Source organism: Callithrix jacchus, chromosome 5 (genome assembly GCF_049354715.1).
Source record: "Callithrix jacchus isolate 240 chromosome 5, calJac240_pri, whole genome shotgun sequence".
In the NCBI taxonomy this organism is placed as follows: domain Eukaryota; kingdom Metazoa; phylum Chordata; class Mammalia; order Primates; family Cebidae; genus Callithrix; species Callithrix jacchus.
This window is the reverse complement of record NC_133506.1, coordinates 161,242,799-161,267,248: the sequence shown is the minus strand read 5'-3', so window position 1 is coordinate 161,267,248 and position 24,450 is coordinate 161,242,799. Positions and strand designations below refer to the sequence as shown.

The window sequence follows — 24,450 nt, the reverse complement described above, 5'->3', positions numbered from 1 at the left end:
TGAGGATGGCTTCCAAATTTCAGTCAGCAATGTTAAAAGACAAGACTCAAAACCACCAAATAAGGCAGCCCCCATACAAGGCAATCCCTGCCATCGTAGGACAGCATCGCTCAGTGCTGAGATGAGCACTCACAGCCACGGCCTCCTCGTGCCGCAGTCTTTCAACCCCACGCCACTGTCTGCGTGGCCTGCTTCCTACCCTGCCTGTCCTCACACAGTTCAGCGGCCCCGTCCTCACCATTGCCGGCATCAGGAATCAGCTGCTGGCTTCATATTAGGCTGCATGTGCTTTTCACCTCAGTCAGAGAGCACTGGTGGGGTTGCAGCAGATTCACATTGTGCATGTCGCATACCATAAAGGGGCTTCCAAGTAGTAAAATAGGCCCAAACAGAGCAAACCACCGTGTTGACAGAGCGAAATTAAAAAGCAATAAAACTATGGGTGAGAGATCCTGAGGCATAGGAAATGAATGAACAAGAGTAAGTTTTACAGGCATTTGAAAAAACGGCCAGACTGGGAGCACTACACCATCAGGAAACAAGAATGTCGTCGTGGGGTGTGTGCTGCCAGGCTCAGCTCTGTCATCAATTCTTTGCCCTGCCTCTAAACCACGCGGATGACAGGGTTAGGGCAAGAAGCTAATTAAAAATGATGAACTGATTCCAAAACCCTCACCATTGTCTTACACCAAAGGCATTTCCAATCCTGTAGGCGGAGAACACTGCCACACGTTTTGTCGCAGACGGCGCACTTGGCACTCACAGGCAGGTTGCCCTCGAGCCACTGGTGAGGCATCGCGAGCTGTGGAGAGGGAAGAAGGGGCAGCCAGGTGAAGACTGGCGGACACCAACCTCACCCCAGGGGAGATTTTGATTCATTTCTCACTCTAGGGGATCGATAGTGTGTGTCATGCATAGTATTCAGTCATTTACCCCGCATTTATTAAGCATCTATTATGCCCGAACCTTCGAGGAATATAAAAGTAAGGTAAAAGCCGTGCCCTTCAGGGTTCAGGTGGAGGTTTAGCTGAGGCAGGTAAAGGGATTACAATAAGGTGATCACTATGCACTACCAGAAACCCATATGCAGGGCACAGAGTTCATCAAAGGGTGACAACAACAGCCCAGCACTGCGGCCACTTCTAAATCCTATTCACGACAGATTTCCTTCAAAATCCAAGCGCTAAAGAAAGCGATGAAGGATTGAATTAAAAATAAAAACTCGGAATCCGTCAAACCCTCCACTAAATCCTAGTAATAAGTGTTCCTACTTGTCTCTCTATCACCAGCCTTCCACAAGAGCAAGACATAAAAGAGGAGTGACGGGGACGAGACCAGAGACAGAGCAGCAGCTTACGCCATCTTCATCTTCTATAATGTCCTTCCCGATGGAGGCCAGCGTGGTCCATTTACAGTTATTTGTGGCTCTCACTGCACATCTTTTGTGAGCCTTGAATTTACACACTAAAAAAAAAAAAAAAAGAGCAACTACTTTTACGTGGATAAGAACTTTTGGACCAATAATTAAAGGAAATCACAGCATAACATTTTAAAAGGGAGGGAGGCAGCAGAAGAAAACAAGTATGTTTAAAAGATTAAATTATTCTGCAACGATAGTAATGGTATTCTAGAAAACAAATACGCCTATGTATGTGAAGCACTTTTATCAAGCGCTAAGTAGACTGCTACCTAGAGGAACAGAAAAGAAATGAACGCAAAAGAATTACTGCTTGAGAAGGCAGACAACACGTATACAGAAGAGAGGGAGACAGAGAAGCAAATAAAATTTGGTAGCAGGTCTGCTGGTGACAACCTATTTTTAAATGTGGGTGCTGATTACACAAACGTGTTTGATTTGTGAAAATTCATCAAGTTGTATGCTTCTGATATTTGTATTTTCCCATACACGTAAAATAATTGATTATAAGTCTGAAAACGCCAGTAAGATAAAGTTGATCTGGAGGAGCTGTAGAGTGCAAGTATACCAACGAGACAGCCAGACATCGTGGAAAATCGGTTGGTGAGGGTCACAGACACCGCGCTATCTTTGGAAAGTATTATGCTGAGACGACTAAACAATCAGCTGTAGAAAGAAAGGATGATGAAGTGATACTGTCACTACAGGCTCCCCAGCCCTATTATGAAAAAAAAGAAACTTATAAAAGAGAAATTGGAGGAAATAACTAGGAAAAAAAAAGCAGCACATATATGCAAAAACAATTACAGGTTATTTGAAAAATTAACAATGCTTATGAAAATCAGAACTTGACAATTACTAAATACATTTATCTCTCTAAGGAAACTATTCAAGGTAGTGGACCCTGATGGTCTATCAGTTCCCAACTTTTTAGCTAAACAGTTAAAATTAGAGCTCATTTCAATGGAAACATAATAAGGTAAGTGTTGCTAAATTTAAATGCAAGGTATCTCCTTTTCATGTGATTTTCTGGGTTCGAAGTCACTCGTTAACAGATTTTGCATTACACGCCATTCTCTTGAAAGTATCTTACTTTTATATAAAACAAAAACAAAAGCTTCAGGTAGAATAACTAAGACGTCTTTAGCCACATGTTCAAAATGCTTCATGTAGAATGACTAGTCTATGTATAAATGGACAGTTAAACTGAGCAGGTTAATCCTTGAAAAATATTAGGCTAGGCCAGAAGAGTGGCTCACGCCCGTAATCCCAACACTCTGGGAAGCCCAGGCGGGGGGATCACCTGAGGTCAGGAGTTTGAGACCAGCCAGGTCAATAAGGTGAAACACCATCTCTACTAAAAATAAAAAAATTAGCGGGTGCGATGGCACATGACTGCAATCCCAGCTATTCGGGATTCTTATGAGGCATAAGACTCACTTGAGCCATGGAGCCGAGATCATGTCACTGCACTCCAGCCTACGCGACAGAGTGAGACTCTGTCCCAGAGGAAAAAAACACTAATCTATGCACACTGGAAATGTTTTGTTTACCTTCTCTTTTGTGTACTTGGAAAAATTCTTTCCCTTCCACCATTTTTGTTAAAAATGTGTAACTCAAACACAGACTTCATAAAAATAATACTTCACTTGAGGCTCATGCCTGTAATCCCAACACTTTGGGAAGTTGAGGTGGGATGATCAGGAGGTCAGGAGATCAAGACCATCCTGGCCAACATGATGAAACCCTTCCTCTACTAAAAATACAAAATTACAAAACCGTTGGCACGAAGATTCATTTTATTGTGGAAATGAGGCTGGAAAGACTAGTAAAGGTAGTGAAGGCTTCACACGCTGGAAGCTGAATTCTATGCTAATATAAAGTTATTCATAGTCACTGTTGAACAAATTATTATATTTGCATATCTTATAATATTTAAAGCCTCTTGATCTAATGTTTTTAGTTTTATCAAGCAAGCTGCTTATTTAGATTTTAGGGGGTTTTCAAAAGTGTAAGTATGACTTTATGATAAAAATATCCAGAAAAACCATATTCTCATAAAACATAAAAAGGCAATTTTTTTATATTTATAAAACCCTTGGGATTTTTTAAATCTTCTGCTACAGTTCTGAAAATACTAATAGGTAAGATACTGCAGATTTAAAAATTTTTACTAGCAAAGGAAATTAATATTAATATATGCTTATCTAAAAAAATTTTTAATCTGATAATTGAGACTTTTTAAAAAAATCCTGAAGATTACATTATTTATAGAAGAATATAACAAATTTATTTAAAGACTTTTAAGTTTCTTAATCTCACCAATTAACATAATTTTCGTTTTTCTTTTAAAATGCCTAGAAAATATTCAGTAATTCCACTACTGACACACTTTTTAAATAAATGTATTTAATAATGATAACCCTCAAATCAGAAGGGTACCACAGAGTGTGTCTCAGATGTGGTGTCTTTTTAGCATTTTTGCAGTAAAGATTTTAGTAAAATCTTTAAAATAATACCATATAAAATTACAGACCTGGTAGGAGTTATTCGGCTCTATGTGAACCCTTTTAGATTACTACACTCATATAAAGGCCAATCAAATCTCTTTGGAACCATTCTTTAAGTCTAAAAAGAAACGTTTAATGCTTTCTCCAAATTTTCTCCTTCATGAATTTTAATGCATGAGGCCCATGATGCAAATTTCTAATTATCTACTTGATAAGTTTCTTACAAAACACAGTTACAAACTGCTTACAATTTATTTCACTAGAAAAGTAGTTTTATTGTATGTATTCTCATTTAGTTTTTATAGCGATTCTATGAGGCATAAATGACTATTATCCCCATCTTAACGATGAGGAGAGGAAAGTCTGAGTGAATTGAACCACTTTTCCTGGTTATAGTTTGGAATGATAGAAGTGGAAAAGGGTTTAACTAGTCTTAACCACCATGCTGTATCATATTCAATAGTTGAAACAATGCCATAGTGCAGATTTTATAGTTCAAAATCAATTAAGGCTGTGACTCTATTGCTACTTTATTACTTAATTATAAATAAGTGATATTCCAAATTACTTAAATGTTTGGATTTGAGAAAAAAGCTGTATTATTATATATAGTTTAAAAGTAGTATACAACAGTATAATCACTGCAGTATGAAATAAATCTAAAGAAGTTATAAGTTTTCTGTGGCAATTATTAAGGTATTTGCCATTGGCAGTCACTGCTCTTACATTAACAATAACTCACAAATCTGTTCATGCCTCTAATCCCAGCACTTTGGGAGGCCAATGCAGGAGGACTGCTTGAGCCCAGGAGTTTGAGACCAGCCTGGGCAATATAGTGAGACCCTGTCTCTAGAAACTTACAAAAAAAATTAGCCAGGTATGATGGTGCTTGACTGTAGTCCCAGCTACTGGGGAGACTGAGGGAGAAGGATCGCTTGAGCCCAGGAGGCCGAAGCTGCAGAGAGACTTGATCATGCCACTGCACTCCAGGGTGGGTGACAGAGACTCTTTCTCAAAACAACCAAAACAACAACAGCATAGGCCTTATTTTTAGAAAATGTTAAAGAAATTAGAAAGGATGATATCTATCTGGATTAAACAAATGAAATGAAAGAAAACAATATTTAAAACAATGCAATATAATTAACAATCAGAAATTCTGCCAGAGTAAATACTGTCCTCCGAAAAAGTTTTGCTCTCCATATCAACCAGAATAAAGAATCCCAGAATGATTATTACAGGGACAAAGATTTTTTTTTTAGATAGTAGTTCCTAGTTTCTTGAGGGTAAAATGCTGTATTCTGATTTACATGTCCTTTAGATGACTATGTTATTTTTTTCCTGAGCAAAAGTATTTCCCAAGCTAGTCCTATACGTGGAGAGCTCAATTTTAAGCTACAATAAAACCAGTGCCAGCATGTCTACAGTACGGTCACTGCTGGGAGAAACACATGCTAGGTGCTATAGTACCTTCGCAGGACAGGCCGTGGGAGGTGACTCCAGAAAGGCTTTCTCTGCACACGTTACAGAAGGTGGGTCGGGCATGGGAGCAGGCGTACCAGTTGTGCATCCCTGAGAAATGTTCCACATTAAACTGGGCCACCTGGAAATGAGATGTGAGGACAGATCTGCCATACCAGCAAACAAGACTACAAATGCTGAACTGTTTGGAACGTATATAGTTACAGTCAGATTTTAAAATCTATCACTTTGAAAACCAAAGCACTTCGCTGTAAGCTAAGAATTTCAAAATCTGGTATAAACGAGTTGCCGAATGAGTTTACACATACTTATGTTTGCACAGTAGAGCTCTAGCCCTTCGGTTAACATTTATTCTCTAAGAACATGAGACGAAAGAAAAGATGCTATTTTACCTCATAAGGTTCTCTGGTCTGTACAGACTTCAGAGAGCTGATCCAATCTTCCATCTCCTTTCTGTTCTCAGCACACAGCATTAGCCTTCTGAATGGAGTGATGATCTGAAAGGGATAATCCAATCTAATGATCGTTAATACCCAAAGAGAAAGATTGTCGCAAAACCTAACACACTCTGAGGCAATTCCATTTCTAACCTGAGCCTTTATTTCTTATGCTTTTGTCCTCTGTATATAGAAATAACGTGGTCTAGGAAAGAAAGAGCCTAAGGAGTTTTTCTGTCTTTGATCCTTTTGCTACTGACCTGGGCTCTTTAGTGCTTTTTTCTAAGGCTATGAACCCAGATAAACAATGCATTCTTATTCTACAAAATATCTCTTGAAAACCGACTTTAAATATTCTTCAAAATGGTTCATAGTAAGCTCAGCAGGAATACATAGTTTTCAATATGGCAAATATTTTTTAATTAAAAATCAAAGGAATGCAAGACTAAATTATTTCCTAATTTTTTTTTTCATGGTAAAGAGGGGGTTTCACCATGTTGGCCAGGACGGCCTCAATCTCTTGACCTTGTGGTCTGCCTACCTGGGCCTCCCAAAATGCTGGGATTACAGGCGTGAGCCACCGCACCTGACCACCTAATTGTCTTATTACCGTATCAAGAATACCCTGTTAATATTTAAATAAATTGAGTTTACATATCATTTCCACTGCCTATTTTAATGATTTATGAAGATTCTTCCCCCAATCTGTAGTCTACTGTACTACTATTTAGTGAGAGCAGGGATGAAAAATTACCATAAACATCCTTTTGTTGGCTTTAGGGAAGAAAATAATTGCAACTTTCACCTTTTCTCGTGTCATCAAAAAGGCAATTTAATTACATTAAGGACCTTACAGCAAGTGGTCTGAAAACTCATGCTGTCATAGCACCAAAGTGCTTCAAAGTAAGATTCTGAAATGACTTGAAAGAAGCCCCTATTTGTTTGTAAATGCAATATTCTGGTTGTAATCTTGAAGTTACTAAATCCTACCCATTTACTGTCAAGAAGAGATCATTTACTTACTTGCAGAACAAGAGCAAAATGTTGTATTCGCACCTAGAAACTATTTCCAAAGAATAAAGCATATATCTATTTATGTAGCAAATAAGAATTTTTCTCAAGTTAAAAGCCTCTTGATCACATAAGTCTAAACATCACATTGCATTATAGAGCAGATTTCACAAGTAATGAAAAAGCAATAATCATCTAAAACAAAGAAAAAGAAGGAATCCTTCCCGAAAGGAGTAAACTAGTAAAAGCCTAAACCATTACTATTCATCTTAAAAAATAAGTCCATTATTCAAAACAATAGAAATTAATCCAATCTTAGCTACTCACGAGTCACTGCCGCCTCTCATTTGTCATGGGTTTAGGCTACAGAACCCAGAAGCTTTGAATACATCTGACAGGCACTCACCCTTAAATACAGCCAGCCAAAAGTCACATGGAAGAGGAGCACCAATCAGTCAGCTCTGGATATTTGTTAATTGCATATGAAATTGAAGAGAACCTCACTTTTGCATTTTCTTGTTTTCCACGACCCTCTTTGGATAAAGCTTATTAACAGTTGGTCACTTCTCTTCCTGAATAAATAGTTAATGCAAAGAACAATGCCTCTCATTACTTAGGAGCCAAATGGATGCTTTATTGCTTCAAAATGTTTTTCTAGGACAGCTCATGAGATGCAGCAGAGAGGTACCATTAAATCATAATATACTCCTGGCTCTAATGACTGGCACAGCATTTCACAGTCTCCAAGTTTCACTGGACTCGCTGCTGTTTTCTGAATAAATATTGTCTCTAGCATTTATTGTATTTGTTTTTTGCTACCTTATACGATGTAACTCGAAGGATTCCCTCTCCTTCCCTCATATGAGATAAAGTATCATGAGACAAGCACTATTCAGACAAATAAACCAGGCTTGCTATTTTGTTCTTTAACTGTGTTCTTTACTGAATTCTAAGTAAAGCATAATGACTATGGTTTTAACTGTCTTTAGTGCCTTTACATCAAATGTCTGTAAAGTCATTTTGAATTCAACAAGAAGGGGAGACAGGATAAAGAACGGCTTCTGATTTTCTTTGTATACTTGGAATTACAAAAATGCCTCAATTCTAAATGATTTTAGCAATATAATACATGTGTTTATACACTAATAAAGTAAAATGCATGCATTTGCAATTTCTCCTTTTCAATAAAAACTTGTTCTAAAGTGAACCCTAATGAGCAAGGAAAGACCATAGCACATTTAATACAGTTACATTTTTCAAAGGCAAAGTTCTTCTGATTTATAGGCTCTGTGATTAAGAAATCTACTGATTATAAAGTGACATTATAAGAAGTCAGTATGAAAAAGAAATCATACTGGATTTGTGGCTTCAGTGCCAAAAATATCTCAGTGAGCAGTCCAGAGTTGTCTGGGCTCTCTAGCGGAGCCTGGCTTACCAACAAACCCTTAACACCTTCCAGACGGACCTTTTCCTTCCTGGGGTGATTCCTCAGCAGTCCTTCCATGCTCTAGTCCCCTCCCACCTTTTATGTAAATTCTTCCTCATCCCAGACTGTCCTCGGAAAGGATGGGACAGACACAGCTGTTGACTGACAGGCTCTGGTTATCCCTAGCTGAAATGCACTATATATACTACAGCAGTTTCTCATCGAAATCTTTATTAGAACATACCCGGGGAGGAGCAAACTCCAAAATATATTTAGTTCTTATTTTGAGAATAAGATGTCCTACAGGTGAGTAAATAGGGGAGGTGAAAGGATAGAACACAATCCCTCTACCACACTGGGGGGAGGGGTTATTCACCACTGAAAACCAGGCCTGGTGAGGAGGACAGGACCAGGACATTTCTGAAACTAGATGTTTTACTTTTCCCGGAAGAGCTGAAGCTCACCTATCCTAAAATATCTCCTAGTCCTTGTCCTTATCTCAGCCCCACTCAGTCCCTTCCTACCACCATATTCACCAATCATTTTTTTTCAGACAGACCTGAACTTGAGTAATTTTTTCAAACTATAACCACCATCCCCACCTCAGATTCTGGGGTACATCTGCCTGTCTGTTCATCCATTCAAGAATCTATTGAGCAGGTACTACATGCCAGGACCCAGGGATCAAAACCACGTGGGCTTTACCTTAAAGAAGCTACAAGGAAGACAAGAAGTAAACCAAGGACTTGCCTGAAAAAGTACTCCAGAAGATGGGGCCCAAAGGACCCACATCTAAATCAGCTCCCTAAGTGCTAACGCAGATAATATACAAACTCCCCATTAACAGAAATATTGCCCCACTGTGGGAGTTACTGGCCTATAAGGATTGATCCAACGACACCATTACGTAAGAGTCAAAAATTTCTCAGTCTGGCAATGCATAGAAATACATAAAACAATTTTGCATTAAATATAAAAATCTATAGGAGAATAATATTGCAGTTAAGATGTCAAATCTATAAATGTACGCAGGGCAAAAAAATATATACATAGCTAAGCACTACACTGCTACCTTTCAGTGAAAGGATGACAGGTAATTTTAATCGTAAGTGTTTTTGGCTGTGGTTTTGTTTTGTTTTTTGAGATAGGGTCTTGCTTTGCTGCCCAGGCTAGAGTATAGTGGCTCAATCACACCTCATTGCAGCCTCAACCTCCTGTGCTCACGTGATCCTCCTACCTCAGCCTCCTGAGTAGCTGGGACCACAGGTAGGTGCCATCTCATGCAGCTAATTTATTTTTAGTTTTGTAGAGATGGGGTCTCCCTATGTTGCCCAGGCTGGTCTCTATCTCCTGGCTTCAAGCCATCCTCTAACCTCAGCCTCCCAAAGTGCTGGGATCACAGGTGTAAACCACTATGCCCAGCCTTTCTGTAGTTTCTAAAGCAAATATGCACTACTTCTGTAATAAAAACATTACTTTTTTACTAAAAGAAAGATGAGACTTTAGAATTTAAAAATTTGCATTGTTCCAAAATAGGAATCCTCAAACTCTGCTGTACATTAGAATCATCTGGGGTTTTTAAAAATCCCCATGTCTAGGCTATACTCCATGAACACAGAATACCTGAGGGTGGGACTCCAGTATTTTGGGGGGCCAGGTGTGGTGGCTCATGCCTGCAATCCCAGCACTTTGGGAGGCCAAGGCAGGGGGATCAGTTGAGATGAGAAGTTCAAGGCCCAACATTTTTCTGAAAACTCTCAGGTAATTCCGAAGTGTGGTCAAGACTGAGACGTGGCATCTAAAGACATTTTATTGTTCCCCACAACAATGTTAGAACTGAATGAAAGAAGTTTCCAAAGAGAAGTGAATTAGAGAGAGCTGTTAATTCTCAACTGGAAATCACTAATATAAAAGCACAATCTAACTCTGTCTCTGAAGTTTGGAGTTAGCCCAGGCACGGTGGCTCACCCCTATAATCCCAGCACTTTGGGAGGCTGAGGTGGACACATTGTCTGAGGCAGGAGTTTGAGACCAGCCTACCCAATACGGTGAAACCCAATCTCTACTAAATATACATATAAATTAGCTAGGCGTGGTGGCGCACGCCTGTAGTCTCAGCTACTCGAGAAGCTGAGCCAGGAGAATCACATGAACCTGGGAGGCAGAGACTGCAGTAAGCTGAGATTGTGCCACTGCACTCCAGCGTGGGCAACAGAGCAAGACTCTCTCTCAGAAAAAAAAAAAAAAAACAACTTTGCAGTCAGACTGACCCAGCCTGTTGATCCCAACAACACGCCTTCTTACCCATCTCACTGTGGGCACATTTCCTGAGCTCCCTGAGCCTGTCTGTCCTCTGCTAAGAAGGGACAGAGCAGTACCTCACCTCTGCAGCATCAGGTGTGGATCCATGAGATAACCCAGGTAAAACATTTAGTATAGTCTCTGCCACGCAGTCAACCTCAGTAAATGTTGGCATCACAATTCTTCTCAGCAGTCAAAGAAATCACACACACATTTACAGATTTATTCTGCAGTATATATTTTTTGAATAAGTGTGGTCCAAGATGAAAGTCAAATGAAAAGTCAAAAATGGAGTCATGGAGACATGTGTCAACAAAATAGTCACGGACTAGGATGGGAATGATAACGACTGACTGGCCTGAGAAAATATTAGGAAAATATCAACCAACAAATTGGGAAAAAATGGACCCTCCTTAAGTGCACTTGCATCTAACCTTGCCCAAAGTGGAAGTATAAAATGGCAAAATGTTTATTAAAATGAAGAGTCTCAGAAGCTGTATGTCACTGAAAGAATTAAGCATGGTATCTCTAGTAAGTGTCACATGTAAAGTATTTAAGATAGCCAGCCACTCATTTGAACTCAGACTTTTATTCTGCAACGATGGAAATTCTGCAAACTTCTCTGGTCATATTAAATGTCCAACAACTTTTTCTGTTAGGAAATTCTTATTTCTTTACAACAAATTGATCCCATCTGCTCTATTGCAGGCTTACTGTTGTATTGTTAGTGATTAATCCTGAACTGCTTTGATTAAAATAAAAATTCATATGCAGTGTGAAGTCTTTCTGGGAAAGCAGGACAAGCAAATATTTTTATGGTGCTATATCAATTTTTATTGTCTGTATGATTATAATTCAGGTGATACAGTTTGATGTTTATTATAGTCCAATCAGAAATAATTATGCGTCTTTTTATTTTCGTTTTTAGAGATAAAGTCTCACCCTGTCACCCAGGCTGGACTGTAGTGACACAGTCAAAGCTCACTGTAGCCTTCAACTCCTGCGCTGAAGTGATCCTCCCGCCTCAGTCTCCCGAGACAGAACTATAGGCGTGTAACACGATGCCCAGCCAATTCTTTTATATTTTGTATTATGTGCCTTCTTATCACTAGCTTTGCTACACCTGAAGTTGCCAACTGCTCAGGCTTTATATAACTCTTCCATCTTTCCTCATGAAATCTATTTCTAACTCTTTAATTATGTATGTTGCTTTTCTACATTCTTTTATGGAATGAAATAATTCACTTTGGAAACTTAAATGTGCCAAACCACAATGTAGTCGTGCATCTGAGCAATTTTTTTTTTTTTTTTTTGAGACAGAGGGACCCTCTGTTGCCCAGGCTGGAGTGCACTGGCAGGATCTCATCTCACTGAACCCTCCATTTTTTGGGTTCAAGCAATTCTCCTCCCTCAGCTTCCCAAGTAGCTGGGACTACAGGCGCATGCCACCACGCCCAGCTAATTTTTTGTACTGTAGTAGAGACGGGGTCTCAGCATGTTGCCTGGGCTGGTCTCAAACTCCTGAGCTCAGGCAATCTGCTTGCCTCGGCCTCCCAAAGTGCTAGGATTACAGGCGTGAGCCACTGCGCCCGGCCCTGAAGGAATTATTCTGAAAGCAGAGTTACTCTCATATTTCAAAGAGTAAACTGGAAACCTCTACTTCTAAGAGCACAGGTCTGCAATTGCATATGTAAAGCTGAATCAAACTGAGGTGTTTTTTTGTTTTTTGTTTTTTTTTCAAATTACTCAATCAACTCCAAAGCAGACTTGCTGAATCAAAATCTTGGTTTGTGGTGAGGTGTGGATAGTTTCAGATGTAGCTTGGCAAAGCTACTCAGGCGATTCTGATGCACACCGCTGTTTATCAACCCCGAGGGAGAGTGGAAGCATCCAATTTGCCTATTCGTAAAGGTGGGGTCAGGTATAAGTAATGTCAAGAGAGTGCTCTGAATCTTTATGGATCTCTTTCTTTTCAGCACCCTTCTATCCCAGATTCTCAGTGTTCTCATCTGCCCTCAATAGGATCCTTTGGGGGATCGGTCTGAAGCAGTCTTTCATCTATGGCATCCCATGTAATATAACAGAGGCCATAAAAATTACGACTTCTGATGTTTTTCTTTGTCCATTCTGTTTAACCCCTGAATGACTGTTTCATTTAACAAAGAATAAGGCTAAAATTCACCATAATTAGAGAGGAACAGCATATGCACCATAAGCCTGTTTTCTTCAGTTGGCCACTACATACTCTTATGTGAACCCAGCGGTTCCCTGGAGGCATTCTGAGTTTGCAAGCCACAAAGTCTCTTCCAACTCCTTTGTTTTCTGGGATCAATCCTTCTCCCTTTTATGGTCCAGGGTGTCTAGCCCCATCTGTTTTCTAATATGACAACTACTTACCTAAAAAGCAATTTTTCCGAGGTGTTAATAGATAATAAAGGTTTAATGCATATTTTCTCCCAAGGGTGCTTGAATTTTAATGGAAGACTAAGTAAAGTAAAATGTCACAACAAATGCACTTCTGGTACCATGACCAAAAAAAGTGCCACTGGTATTTTTAACAGATAGCATCATTTTAACCAACAGAATAATAGCATTTCAGATTAACAAGAGGCCTTATCATGCTGGTGCAATACCATAATGCTCATTTTATAGATGTGAACACCACGGAATCTTCGTTAAGTGCTCAAAAATTCTTGAAAGATGTTAGTTCCATGGAATCCCAGAATGCAAATTTTGTAATATCTAAAATGATGTAAAATAAGTTATAAAGATGTAATGGACTAATGATAGGACTGAAGCTGACAGGCAATTCACACACATTATTACTAATCTGCAGCTGAGATTTATAAAGAAATGCTGCCATGCAGGCAATGCACCATGTAAGCAGGATCCTAAATCATATTGTTGGTAGTTAAACTAAGGTCTTCCCTATTCCCTTTCAGAATGATCTAAAAATCTTTTCAGATGTCTGCTCAGAACCGTGTTTAGATTTATTTTATTTATTTATTTATTTATTTATTTATTTTGAGACGGAGTTTCGCTCTTGTTACCCAGGCTGGAGTGCAATGGCGCGATCTCGGCTCACCGCAACCTCCGCCTCCTGGGTTCAGGCAATTCTCCTGCCTCAGCCTCCTGAGTAGCTGGGATTACAGGCACGCGCCACCGTGCCCAGCTAATTTTTGTATTTTTAGTAGAGACGGGGTTTCACCATGTTGACCAGGATGGTCTCGATCCCTTGACCTCGTGATCCACCCGCCTCGGCCTCCCAAAGTGCTGGGATTACAGGCGTGAGCCACCGCGCCCGGCCCCGTGTTTAGATTTATATACAGACACACACTCTCTCTAGTGATAATCAAAGACCTTTGAGAGTCACTTTGAACTTTCAGTTTTGGCTGACTGACGTCATTCTAACTGATCATTTGGCAGAATAACAACTTGAGGATTTAGGATATCAGTGAAGTATTTTGAAGGTATCAAACTCTGAAACATCCCCAAAGGTATTCAAAATAAAGAGGGTGGCATTTATCATGAACTGGAAAAAATCAGCACCAGCACCTCCTATGTATCTCTCTAACAAGCTATGTATCTTTTGGATGTGATATTTACTTCAAAAATCAAGCTACAAATCTCAAGAAATTACCTACACATTAACACACTTAATCGACTTGGAATTCTGGAGCATAGATGTGAAATAAACTCACTGTGTCAAGATTCTACAAAACATTACAAGTACTAAAAAACAAATTCTAATGGAAAATTTTTGTAAATATATTAAACAATTATTCTGAGAAATCAATGAATCAGAGAGAAGATAAAGACCTCTGGATAAGAAGAGCAGAGTGTCTTTGCCAAGAGTGTCTTTCTCCTTTTCTATAGGAATACTTGACTACTGACTTGTGGCAAAAAAAAAAGGCAGTATCTCAGGGATCCTTCAATTATCCATGCAAATTAAGTATGAGCTAATTTACTACAACATATTGAAGAGAAGAAACAAATGCAGACACTAAATGACTTGTCCACAGTTAACACATTTCTTATATGAGGAGTTCAAAGTAATAGCATAATAGAACAAGAAAATTAAAAATATTATTTCTTCATTGTACAATTACTGAACTGCATAACTATGCTTAATTCAGTAAATCTCTCCCTTTCACAGCTTCTGCATACCGAAGCAGCATCAGAGAAGACGGAAAAGAGGGACAGCTGAAATCTGGCAACCACATTTTCGGGATGCCTATTAAAGAATGAGGGGTTAAGTGCAATGATGTGAAAAATTTGTTTTAAAACACATTAGCTAAAAATAGGAAAGAGAAAACAGATGAAGCAAGCAGGACAAGCTCTAGATAATGCTAGGGGCTGGGCAATGGGATGTGGGGTCATTATCCAGTTATCCTGAGTTTGTATACATTTGAAATTCGTGTAATTTTTAAAAAAGTACCTGATACTTGATAACTCCACGTAAATCTCCAAGGAACTAAGAAGATGAGGGACCTGGAGGTCTCAGCCTCCTTATACACACACAGATCCCATTCAGCTCGTGGCCTGGGCTCACCTGGCAGACCACAGCCACCAGGACCTGTCTCTGACCTCACACCCCCTCCACCATGGCAAACTCAAATTCCATGAGTAATGTGGCTCCCTTCCTCAAACGACCTAAAATGACCACAGAAGCTAATGAGCTAAGACTTCTGGTCACTGACCGAGATGAGGGGATGAACTAAGCTAAACGGAGCTCTCCAATCTTACTTTCATAATTCTCAGACTTCAATGACTCTGCTTAAGTTTAGATCAGTTTGATTCCCTAAGCAAAACTCTACTTCCTGAGTTAGAAATCGTGGCATCATAACAACATCATTTTCCGTGTTAATTTGACTTCCTTCTATAACCTAATCTTTATTGCCTTAAAGTATAAAATATAAATGAAACATAAATTCATATCTATTTCCATAAAAAAGGACCCACATATTTTAATGCTGTCAGCACCAATATTCTCACTGCATGCACAGAATTTCCACAGGAAATTCTAAAAAGAAACCTTCTTCTTTACCTAAATTAAAAAATCCAAAGTACTACAAAATCCAAATTTTCTTGAAAAGCATTTAATAAAACATTACACTTTAATAAAATAAAGATAGGTAAGGCAGCAGAAGCCAAACAATTTTTCAAATCAGCACTGACTTTACTATAGAATTTATATAGTCTTAGAATCTATACAAAGATTTCAAAGGAAAGCAATCTATTTAACATCTTTCTTTTTTTTTTTTTTTTGAGACGGAGTTTCGCTCTTGTTACCGAGGCTGGAGTGCAATGGCGCGATCTTGGCTCACTGCAACCTCCGCCTCCTGGGTTCAGGCAATTCTCCTGCCTCAGCCTCCTGAGTAGCTGGGATTACAAGCACGCGCCACCATGCCCAGCTAATTTTTTGTATTTTTAGTAGAGACGGGATTTCACCAGGTTGACCAAGATGGTCTCGATCTTTTGACCTCATGATCCACCCGCCTTGGCCTCCCAAAGTGCTGGGATTACAGGCTTGAGCCACCGCGCCCGGCCCTATTTAACATCTTTCTGGGGCTATCATGTTGATACAGTCAGGAGGCAGGGAAATACTGGGCAAAAGAGGGCAGTTCCCCAGCAAAGGCCCTACTCTCAAGCCTGGAAACCGTGGCCCTAAATGAGAACAGTTATCCCTATTTTCCCATTTGAATGTTGCTTTAACAAAAACACTCTGTTCTACCACACCCCGCATCCTGTACCCATAAAAAACCCAAATTTGGCCAAGTGTGGTGGCTCACACCTGTAATCCCAGCACTTTGGGAGGCCAAAGCAGGTGGATCACAGGGTGAGGAGTTCAAGACCAGCCTAGCCAACATGGTGAAACCCCATCTCTACTAAAGATACAAAAAATCAGCTGGACGTGGTGGTGTACACCTGTAATCCCAGCTCCTCAGAAGGCTGTGACAAGAGAATTGCTTGAACCCAGGGGGTGCAGGTTGCAGTGAGCCAAGATTGAGCCATTGCACTCTAGCCTGGGACACAGGGCAAGACTGTCTCAAAAAACAAAACAAAACAAAACAAAAACCCAAACTCAACTGGCAGAGGAGCAGAGCAGCACAACAGAGAAGTAGAGAAGAGAAGAAGCATCTGAACATCAAAGAGGCAGCTGGCCACTTGAAAAGGAGTGTGTACAGGACAGGGGAAGATCATCTTCCCACTCCATCCCCTTTCCAGCTCCCCATTCCACTGAGAGCCACCTCCATCACTCAATAAAAACCTCTACATTCACCATCCTTCAAAACCATGTGACCTGCTTCTTCCTGGAGGCCAGACAAGGACCTGGGTACCAAGAGGGCAGGGTGTAAAAGGCTGTCACCCTGACTCCTCACTGAGATGGTTAACACTTAGCCATCTATAAACAGCAACTGCTAAAAGAACATTAGTTGTAACATACCCCTAGATGCTACCATGGGGCTGGAAGCAAAAAGCACTCACCCTGCCCCAGCACCTCCTTGCCCACATGCTCCCCCTCCCACAAGGGGTTTAAACTTAGCCAAGCAAAACGAGCCACCCCTCCCACCCCTGTCATTATGTCCAGCAGAGGGGTCGAGGGAACTGTCCTGTCTTAATGTCTTTAAGCCTGTATTTCAGAGTCAAGGTTCTGTTACTTCACAGAAAACTCTGATTCACCAGAGCAACAAAAATAGAAGGAGACAGTGAGACCATCGAGAATAAAGAGGTCTCTGTGCAGCTGCGCCCTCCTGCCCTGCCTTCCCTGGGAAAAGAACACGACAAAGGACCTGGCCCTGAGGAATCACCAAGAAAGGCTTTATGTGTTACTTGTTGGGGCATCTTATTATGTGATTTATATATAGATGTGTGTGTGTGTGTATATACACACATATATAATCATATGTTTGATAATAAATCACCATTTCTTTTGAAGACTATTGGTCAAAGCTAGAAGTTAATTTCTTAGAATTCAAACAAAAAAATTATAGTTATTAATGTTTAGTCAGTCCACACTGTACTAGTTTCCTACCGCTGTTGTAACAAATTATCACAATTTTAGTGGCTTAAAACAACACAAACGTACCCCCTTATAGTTGTAAATTTCAGAAGTTTAAAATCAAGGTGTTGAACAAAATGACAACAACAAATAACCTCATTAAAAAGTGGGCAAAGAACAGGAACAGACATTTTTCAAAAGACATGCAAATGGCCAAGAAGCATACAAAAAAATGCTCAACATCACTCATCGTGAGAGAAATGCAAACTAAAACCACAATGAGACACCATCTTACAGCAGTCAGAATGGCCATTACACAAAAGTGAAAAAACAACAGGTCTTAGCAAGACTGTGGAGCAAAGGGAACGCTTCTACATTGTTGGTGTGAATGTAAATTAGCACGACATCTACTGCAAACAGGGTAGAGATTTATCACAGAACTAAAAATTGAACTACCATTTGCAGCAACCCACTACTGGGTATCTACCTAAAGGAAAAGGAATCATTATATAAAAAAGATACCTGCATTCATATGTTACTCATTGCAGCACTATTAACAATAGCAAAGACAGGAAATCAACCTAAATTTCCATTAACCTAAGTATCCAGTATCCATCAACAGATGATTGTATAAAGAAAATGTGGTGTGTATATATAGATATTCACTCCATGGTCTATATATATATATATAAGACCATGGAACACTACTCAGCCATAAAAAAGAATAAAATCATGTCTTCTGCAGAATAATGAATGGAACTAGAGGCCATTAATCTTTTTTTTTTTTTTTTTTTTTTTTTTTGAGATGGAGCTTCACTCTTGTTACCCAGGCTGGAGTGCAATGGCGCCATCTCGGCTCACCGCAACCTCCGCCTCCTGGGTTCAGGCAATTCTCCTGCCTCAGCCTCCCGAGTAGCTGGGATTACAGCCACGCGCCACCATGCCCAGCTAATTTTTTTGTATTTTTAGTAGAGACGGGGTTTCACCATGTTGACCAGGATGGTCTCGATCTCTTGACCTCGTGATCCACCCGCCTCGGCCTCCCAAAGTGCTGGGATTACAGGCGTGAGCCACCACGCCCGGCCAAGGCCATTAATCTTAAGTGAAATAACTCAGAAGCAGGAGTACCACGTGTTCTCACTTATATGTGGGAGTTAAATAATGTGTACACATGGAGATGGTGGGGAATAATGGACACTGGAGACTCAAAAGGGTGGAAGCGGGGTGAGAGATGAGAAATTACTTAATTTGCACAATGTGCAGTGTTCAGATGAAGGTTACACTGAAAGCCCAGACTTCACCACTATGCAATACATCCATGTAACCAAGCTGCTCTTATACCCTCTAAATCTATTTTTTTAATGAATAAAATAAAATAAAGATGTTGGGAGGGCTCCATTCCTTCCAGAGACTCTAGGCTCCAGGGGAGACCATGTTTTTGCTGGCATCTCTCCAACCTCCTGCCTCCACAGTCCCTTCTTCTCTGACTCTCTGACTCCTCTTGCTTCCCTCTTATTACACTGGGCCCACCTAGATAATCCAGGAGCATCTCGTATGAAGATCACGTGACCGCAATTACAAAATTCCTTTGGCCAGAAATATGCATTCATTCCTTAAGTTCCAGGGCTTAGGGTGTGAACATCTTTGGGGGTCCATTATTTAGCCTACCATACCCATAAATAAACAATACTTAATTATAAATTTTGATATGGTAATAATGAACTGGTAAATCAATAACACCTGGAATCTATTTTATTATTATATTTGTAATTTCAATAATATCAGTTAATATCTATGGTTGCAAACAACTTTTTTCCAAAGGAACTAATAATTAGTTCATTAAAAATAGGCGACTTATGGGGCTCTGATTTTGATAAACAGAAGGATTATTTCTGCAGCATCTTACATTTTCAAAGTGCTTTACCATCAATATGATCATATTCACTATCTCATTTAATCTTCCACATAACTTGTCTATATAAGAGGTAAAAAGAAATGTAACTTTTTTTAAAGTCACAGAGGCAGAAGATATCATCAGGTCTTTCAGCTTTAAATCACAACCTCTTTCTCCTGGTATACCAGCCAAACAGGGCCTATTTCTCAAGCTCCTCCATGTGGTCCATAGAACCCTTTCTAGGGCACAATCTGTTTTGCTATATTTTATTATATGAAGCTCTGAGATTGCAAATGTCATCAAAAATAGAAAAATCAACAGAAATAGAAGGGTTAAGATACAGAGAGTTTCAGATTACTAACAACAAAATTATTATTCCTATCATAATTTGCAAAATAATTAGGCATAATTTCATTTACCTATATAATAAAGAGCTATGTCTTATTACTAAAATTGGTTTTAAAAATCTAAAAAATCTTAGTACTCTAAGACCAGACTAAAATCAATTAATATTGGACTGCCAGTATATAGTGAGCATATTTCATTCACAACTACCAAAGGTAAATAAAAGAATTCAAAACTGACAGGGAAGCCACACAAATCTGCGGCATAATTCTATGCAAGTTTGTGAGCTCCCTGTGAGTTCAATAACCAAGTGCTTGAAAAATAAGAGTTTTTCTGGTTTTCCCTGATAACTTTATCTAAGAAGACCTCACCTTTTATTCTCCACCACGACATGCGACTTTTTATCTTTATAGCACTTTTCTCCACTTACATATTAACATTTGATTATTTTCTGACTGCACCCACTTCATGTCTGTTTTGTGACTTTATTCTACAAGACAAACAACCCCACAACAGCCTGTGTTAATGTTTTCAGTGATGGGCGAAGACGAAGGTTAGATAAGCTGTAAAGTTGTGAGGAAGGTGCTGAAGGTCACCTAGGGTGATAGTTTAAAACTCACACTCTCCATTTGAAATCCATCCCTTTACTCATTAGAAAATACAAATTATTCCTATTTTCTGCCAGTGTTACAGCCTACAGGAAACAGAAAGGAAACACTCAGTCCTTTCACTCGGAGAGCTCACAGTGCAATGGGGGAACACAGATAAGTGAAACTAATTTCAAGGGAGTAGGTTCCTGTCATCTTCTCAACCACTTGGCATGGCTTAAAGGATCCTTCATAATCTGAACAGGACCTTCGCTTTCAGTCCCTGGGGTGCCAACGAGAACACAGAGAAGGGGAAACCAACCAAGACTAAAGACTGAGAATGCTTTGCTGGGCAAGAAGGCACTCAAATAAGAAGGGGGGAAGAGGTGAGGAGCAGTGCCTCATGTCTATAATCCCAGCAGTTTGGGAGGCCAAGGTGGGAAGATCACTTGAGGCCAGAAGTTTGAGACCAGCCTGTGCAATATCACAAGACCTGTTCTCTACAAAAATTTAAAAATTAGCCCGGCATGGTGTTGTATGCCTGGGGAAGCTGAAGCAGGAGGATCACCAGAGCCCGGGAGATTGAGGCTGCAGTGAGCTATAATCGTGCCCCTGCACTCCAGCCCAGGCAAGAGCGAGATCCTGTGTCTCCACCCACACCCCCAAAAAAAAGTAGGGGTGGGAAGGGCAAGTAAGATTTTGTGTGTCTGTCTGTGGGGAAGAAGCCAGAAGGAGGGAGAAAGAAAAGGCATGGTAGATACTATAAACCCCAGAATACATGAACACATTGAAGACGAGAGATCAGGCAGGGGCTGTGTATTGTAAATAGTGTAATATGACAACCATGGGCTGCAAATGGAAAATAAAATCAGAGCTGCAATTATGAGAAACCTTTTAACCACACTGAAGAGTACAGATTTGATCCGAAAAGTGAACAGCACTGCTACTAAAGGGCTTTAAGCCGGGAAGAGACACAAACCAGATACTCGTTTTAGGAAGATAACCGGCAGAGCAGCAGTGCGGATGGTCCCCTTGGTGGTGGAAAGCCATGGGGTAGACGCTTATGAAATGGCAGGGAAGGCATGGCAGCACATGAGGTAAGGGTGCAGTGAGGCCGCGGTGCAGAGGAGCACTCCATGGAGAGTTCAGCGGCTGACAGAGACGAAGAGGATTCCACAGATTTTTCAGGAGGTAGAATTAATGGAACTTGCTGACCAGCTGATGGTGAAGAGCGACAGAGAGGGAGGGTTTAGATGGCTCCAGCATTCACATTTGGAGTTAAAATCATTTCACAAGTCCAAAGTACTAAGAGTTACCACTTATGGAGTAATTCTAACAGGCCAGGTATATCATCTGATTTCTTCCACGTAATTCAAAGAGTAGCAAGCAACCCTTTCCTGGAGGACTCTAAGGCTTAGAAAGTCTTGCAACTTGTCCAAGGTCACAACGTGTAGGTAAGATTTGACACTATATCTGTCTTCCTCCCTAGCCATCTGAGAGAGAATTAAAGAATGGCAAAGAATGCACTGAGACTATCCCGAAAGGTCAGGCAGAAAAGACTGCACGTGCTGCTCACTGTTTCTCCCCTTAAGAACAATATCAAACACCGCATGTTCTCATTCATAGGTGGGTGCTGAACAATGAGAACACATGGACACAGGAAGGGGAGCATCACACACCGGGGTCTGTCGGGGGGAAATAGGAAAGGGACAGCGAGGGGTGGGGAGTTGGGGAGAGATAGCATGGGGAGAAATGCCAGATATAGGTGAAGGGGAGGAAGGCAGCACATCACACTGCCACGTGCGTACCTATGCAACTATCTTGCATGTTCTTCACATGTACCCCAAAACCTAAAACACAATAAAAGAAAAAGAATAAGAATTGGGGCTGCTGCACAGTTGCATCTCAACCTTAAGGCTTACTGTGCATTTTTAAGTGGTGAGCACGAAAGGAGATGCAAAAGTGCTAGTTAATGATAATGGTAATAACAGCTTCACTCACTAACATAGGCAAGTGTATGTAAACCAGGCACCTTCAGGGAACAAAATATTTACAAGATATATATTAACACATGGCATCGTACTGGAACTACTGCAGTCCACATGGGAAATTTGTCAGTATCAATTGTAATCACAGGGATCACAGTGACTTCAGAAATTATTTATGTAGGCTTTCACATACCCGCCCACTGTAAATTAGCAGTATTAGTTAATGGACACATTAAATGTTTTACCATTCATTTAATATTTTCAGACTGTACCAGACATTGGAACAATCCATTAGGCTTATTCCCTTGGCACAAGCTCTTTTAGGTTATAACGGTAAATGGCTTTGTACAAGACACATATGTAATGGGAAATTTCAAAACAAAATAATTATCTTGTTTTGTATTGGTCACCACGAAACTAACATATTTTTAAAACCTGATTTTTCCATTACAGCATAATCACACTCAAGGAATGGAAAAGATGTCTGAGTATGCTAAAAAGTTCAAAAGAACTATGAAAATGATACCAAAGAAGTGCTTTACACCATCCTAACTGTTTAAAGCTGTTCTCCGAATTGCCTGCAAGACATCACCAGGTATCTCCATCACTTCAAATTCACAGTGCCCAGAACCGACGTCTTTTTTTCACACCCCTCACCACTAACCTGCTTTTATTCCCATTTTCCACCCTGAACTAAAGGGATCACTTATATACCAATCCTCCTCAAATCAGTAACTCCGCATTTACTTCCTCCTCTCCTTCTCCCCTCCCTTTGGCCACAGCTCTCCAGTCCTTCTGCACAAAATCCTTCATCCAGCCCTTCCTTCCTTCCCAGGGCAGACCAGCTGATCTATGCCCTTATCCTGGTTTCCCTGAACATCCTGACAGTGTCCAAGGTGGTCTTCCTGCTAAATCCATCACTCCTATCAAATGCATCCAGAAGGTGGCTCCCCTATAGCATTTAAACATTTCTGAATAGGCAATAAACATCTGTGATACAAAATTCAAAATGTATTTGGAATGAAAGGCACATATCCCTCCTAAGCCTGCCCCTCAGCTACTGACTTCCTTTACTGAAGGCAAATATTTATCTTCCTGTGTTTCTCTCCAGGGATATTCTATCCATATACAACTATATGCTCTTTTGAGATTTAAATGCAGGCATGCATGCACACACACACAAAGACACGCAGAGTAACATCTTATAATTCACACTGTTTTGCATCTGGCTTTTCCCACTGAATAAAACTCGAAGTCTGGTTTGCTACAGACAGAGCCCATTCATCTTTTTAATGGTTGTGTGACATTCCACTGCATGATATATTTCACAATTCACTCCAGCCAGTCTCTAACTTGTGCATTTCGGTTGTTTCCAATCTTTTGCTGTTACGACGCGCAATCATATCCTTGAATATGTGTCTTTGTACACATAAATGGCACACTTCACTACCCCTGCTGATTCCAGACAACGATAGGAGTGAAGGCAATTATGCATTTAAAGAGTTGAAAACTCTTTTTACTCTATCCTGTAAAGTGTGTACCTTGATATTGTGTTAAATTTCAGGCTAAAGCCTTTTAGAAGGTTATTTACAGTCATTTTGAGGATAATCATATCTGTCCTTGCTGGTGGAAATGATTCTACATTTTCCTAAAAAGGCACATGGCAACCTAAAATATATTCATATGAATACTGTACCTGTACAAAAAAAAGAAAAACAAAAAAACCTCCCAGAATCTGAACTCTTACAAAGGCTCCAAAGAGAGAAGGATTAACTGCTCTGTACCGACAGCTTTCCTCACCTTCTATCCAGTGGGGCAGCTCTAACAATACCATTCAGTAACTGGGAAAACTAGTTTGTTATTGTTAGCACCCTTTATTGACGGAATCCTGAAAAATAAAATGACCAAAATTTGTGCAGAAACCAGACCACAAGGGCCAAAATGCTCTTAAAACATGAGATCTATATAACACAGAATACTGTGACTCCTGCCACTGGAAACATTAGGCCTATATGGCTGCTGGTTACTCCCCTAGTAGCTAACTACTGT

The 24,450-nt window shown here is 40.1% G+C and overlaps 1 protein-coding gene across 17 annotated transcripts in view; it reads right to left on the bottom strand.

Annotated features, from left to right (window-relative positions):
- DGKH (diacylglycerol kinase eta) overlaps window positions 1-24,450 on the bottom strand; it is a 203,255-nt gene that overhangs the window by 73,299 nt on the left and 105,506 nt on the right. For all 17 annotated transcript variants that reach the window (XR_008481825.2, XR_013536233.1, XR_013536234.1 and 14 more), the window contains 4 exons: window positions 5,802-5,906; window positions 5,398-5,530; window positions 1,358-1,464; window positions 677-802 (listed from right to left, as the gene is read on the bottom strand). Coding sequence is in view for 13 of the 17 variants with exons in the window: in XM_035303416.3 (XP_035159307.1) it covers window positions 677-802; window positions 1,358-1,464; window positions 5,398-5,530; window positions 5,802-5,906 (471 nt within the window). In the remaining 4 variants the exon portion in view is untranslated. The remainder of the gene's footprint in view (window positions 1-676; window positions 803-1,357; window positions 1,465-5,397; window positions 5,531-5,801; window positions 5,907-24,450) is intronic.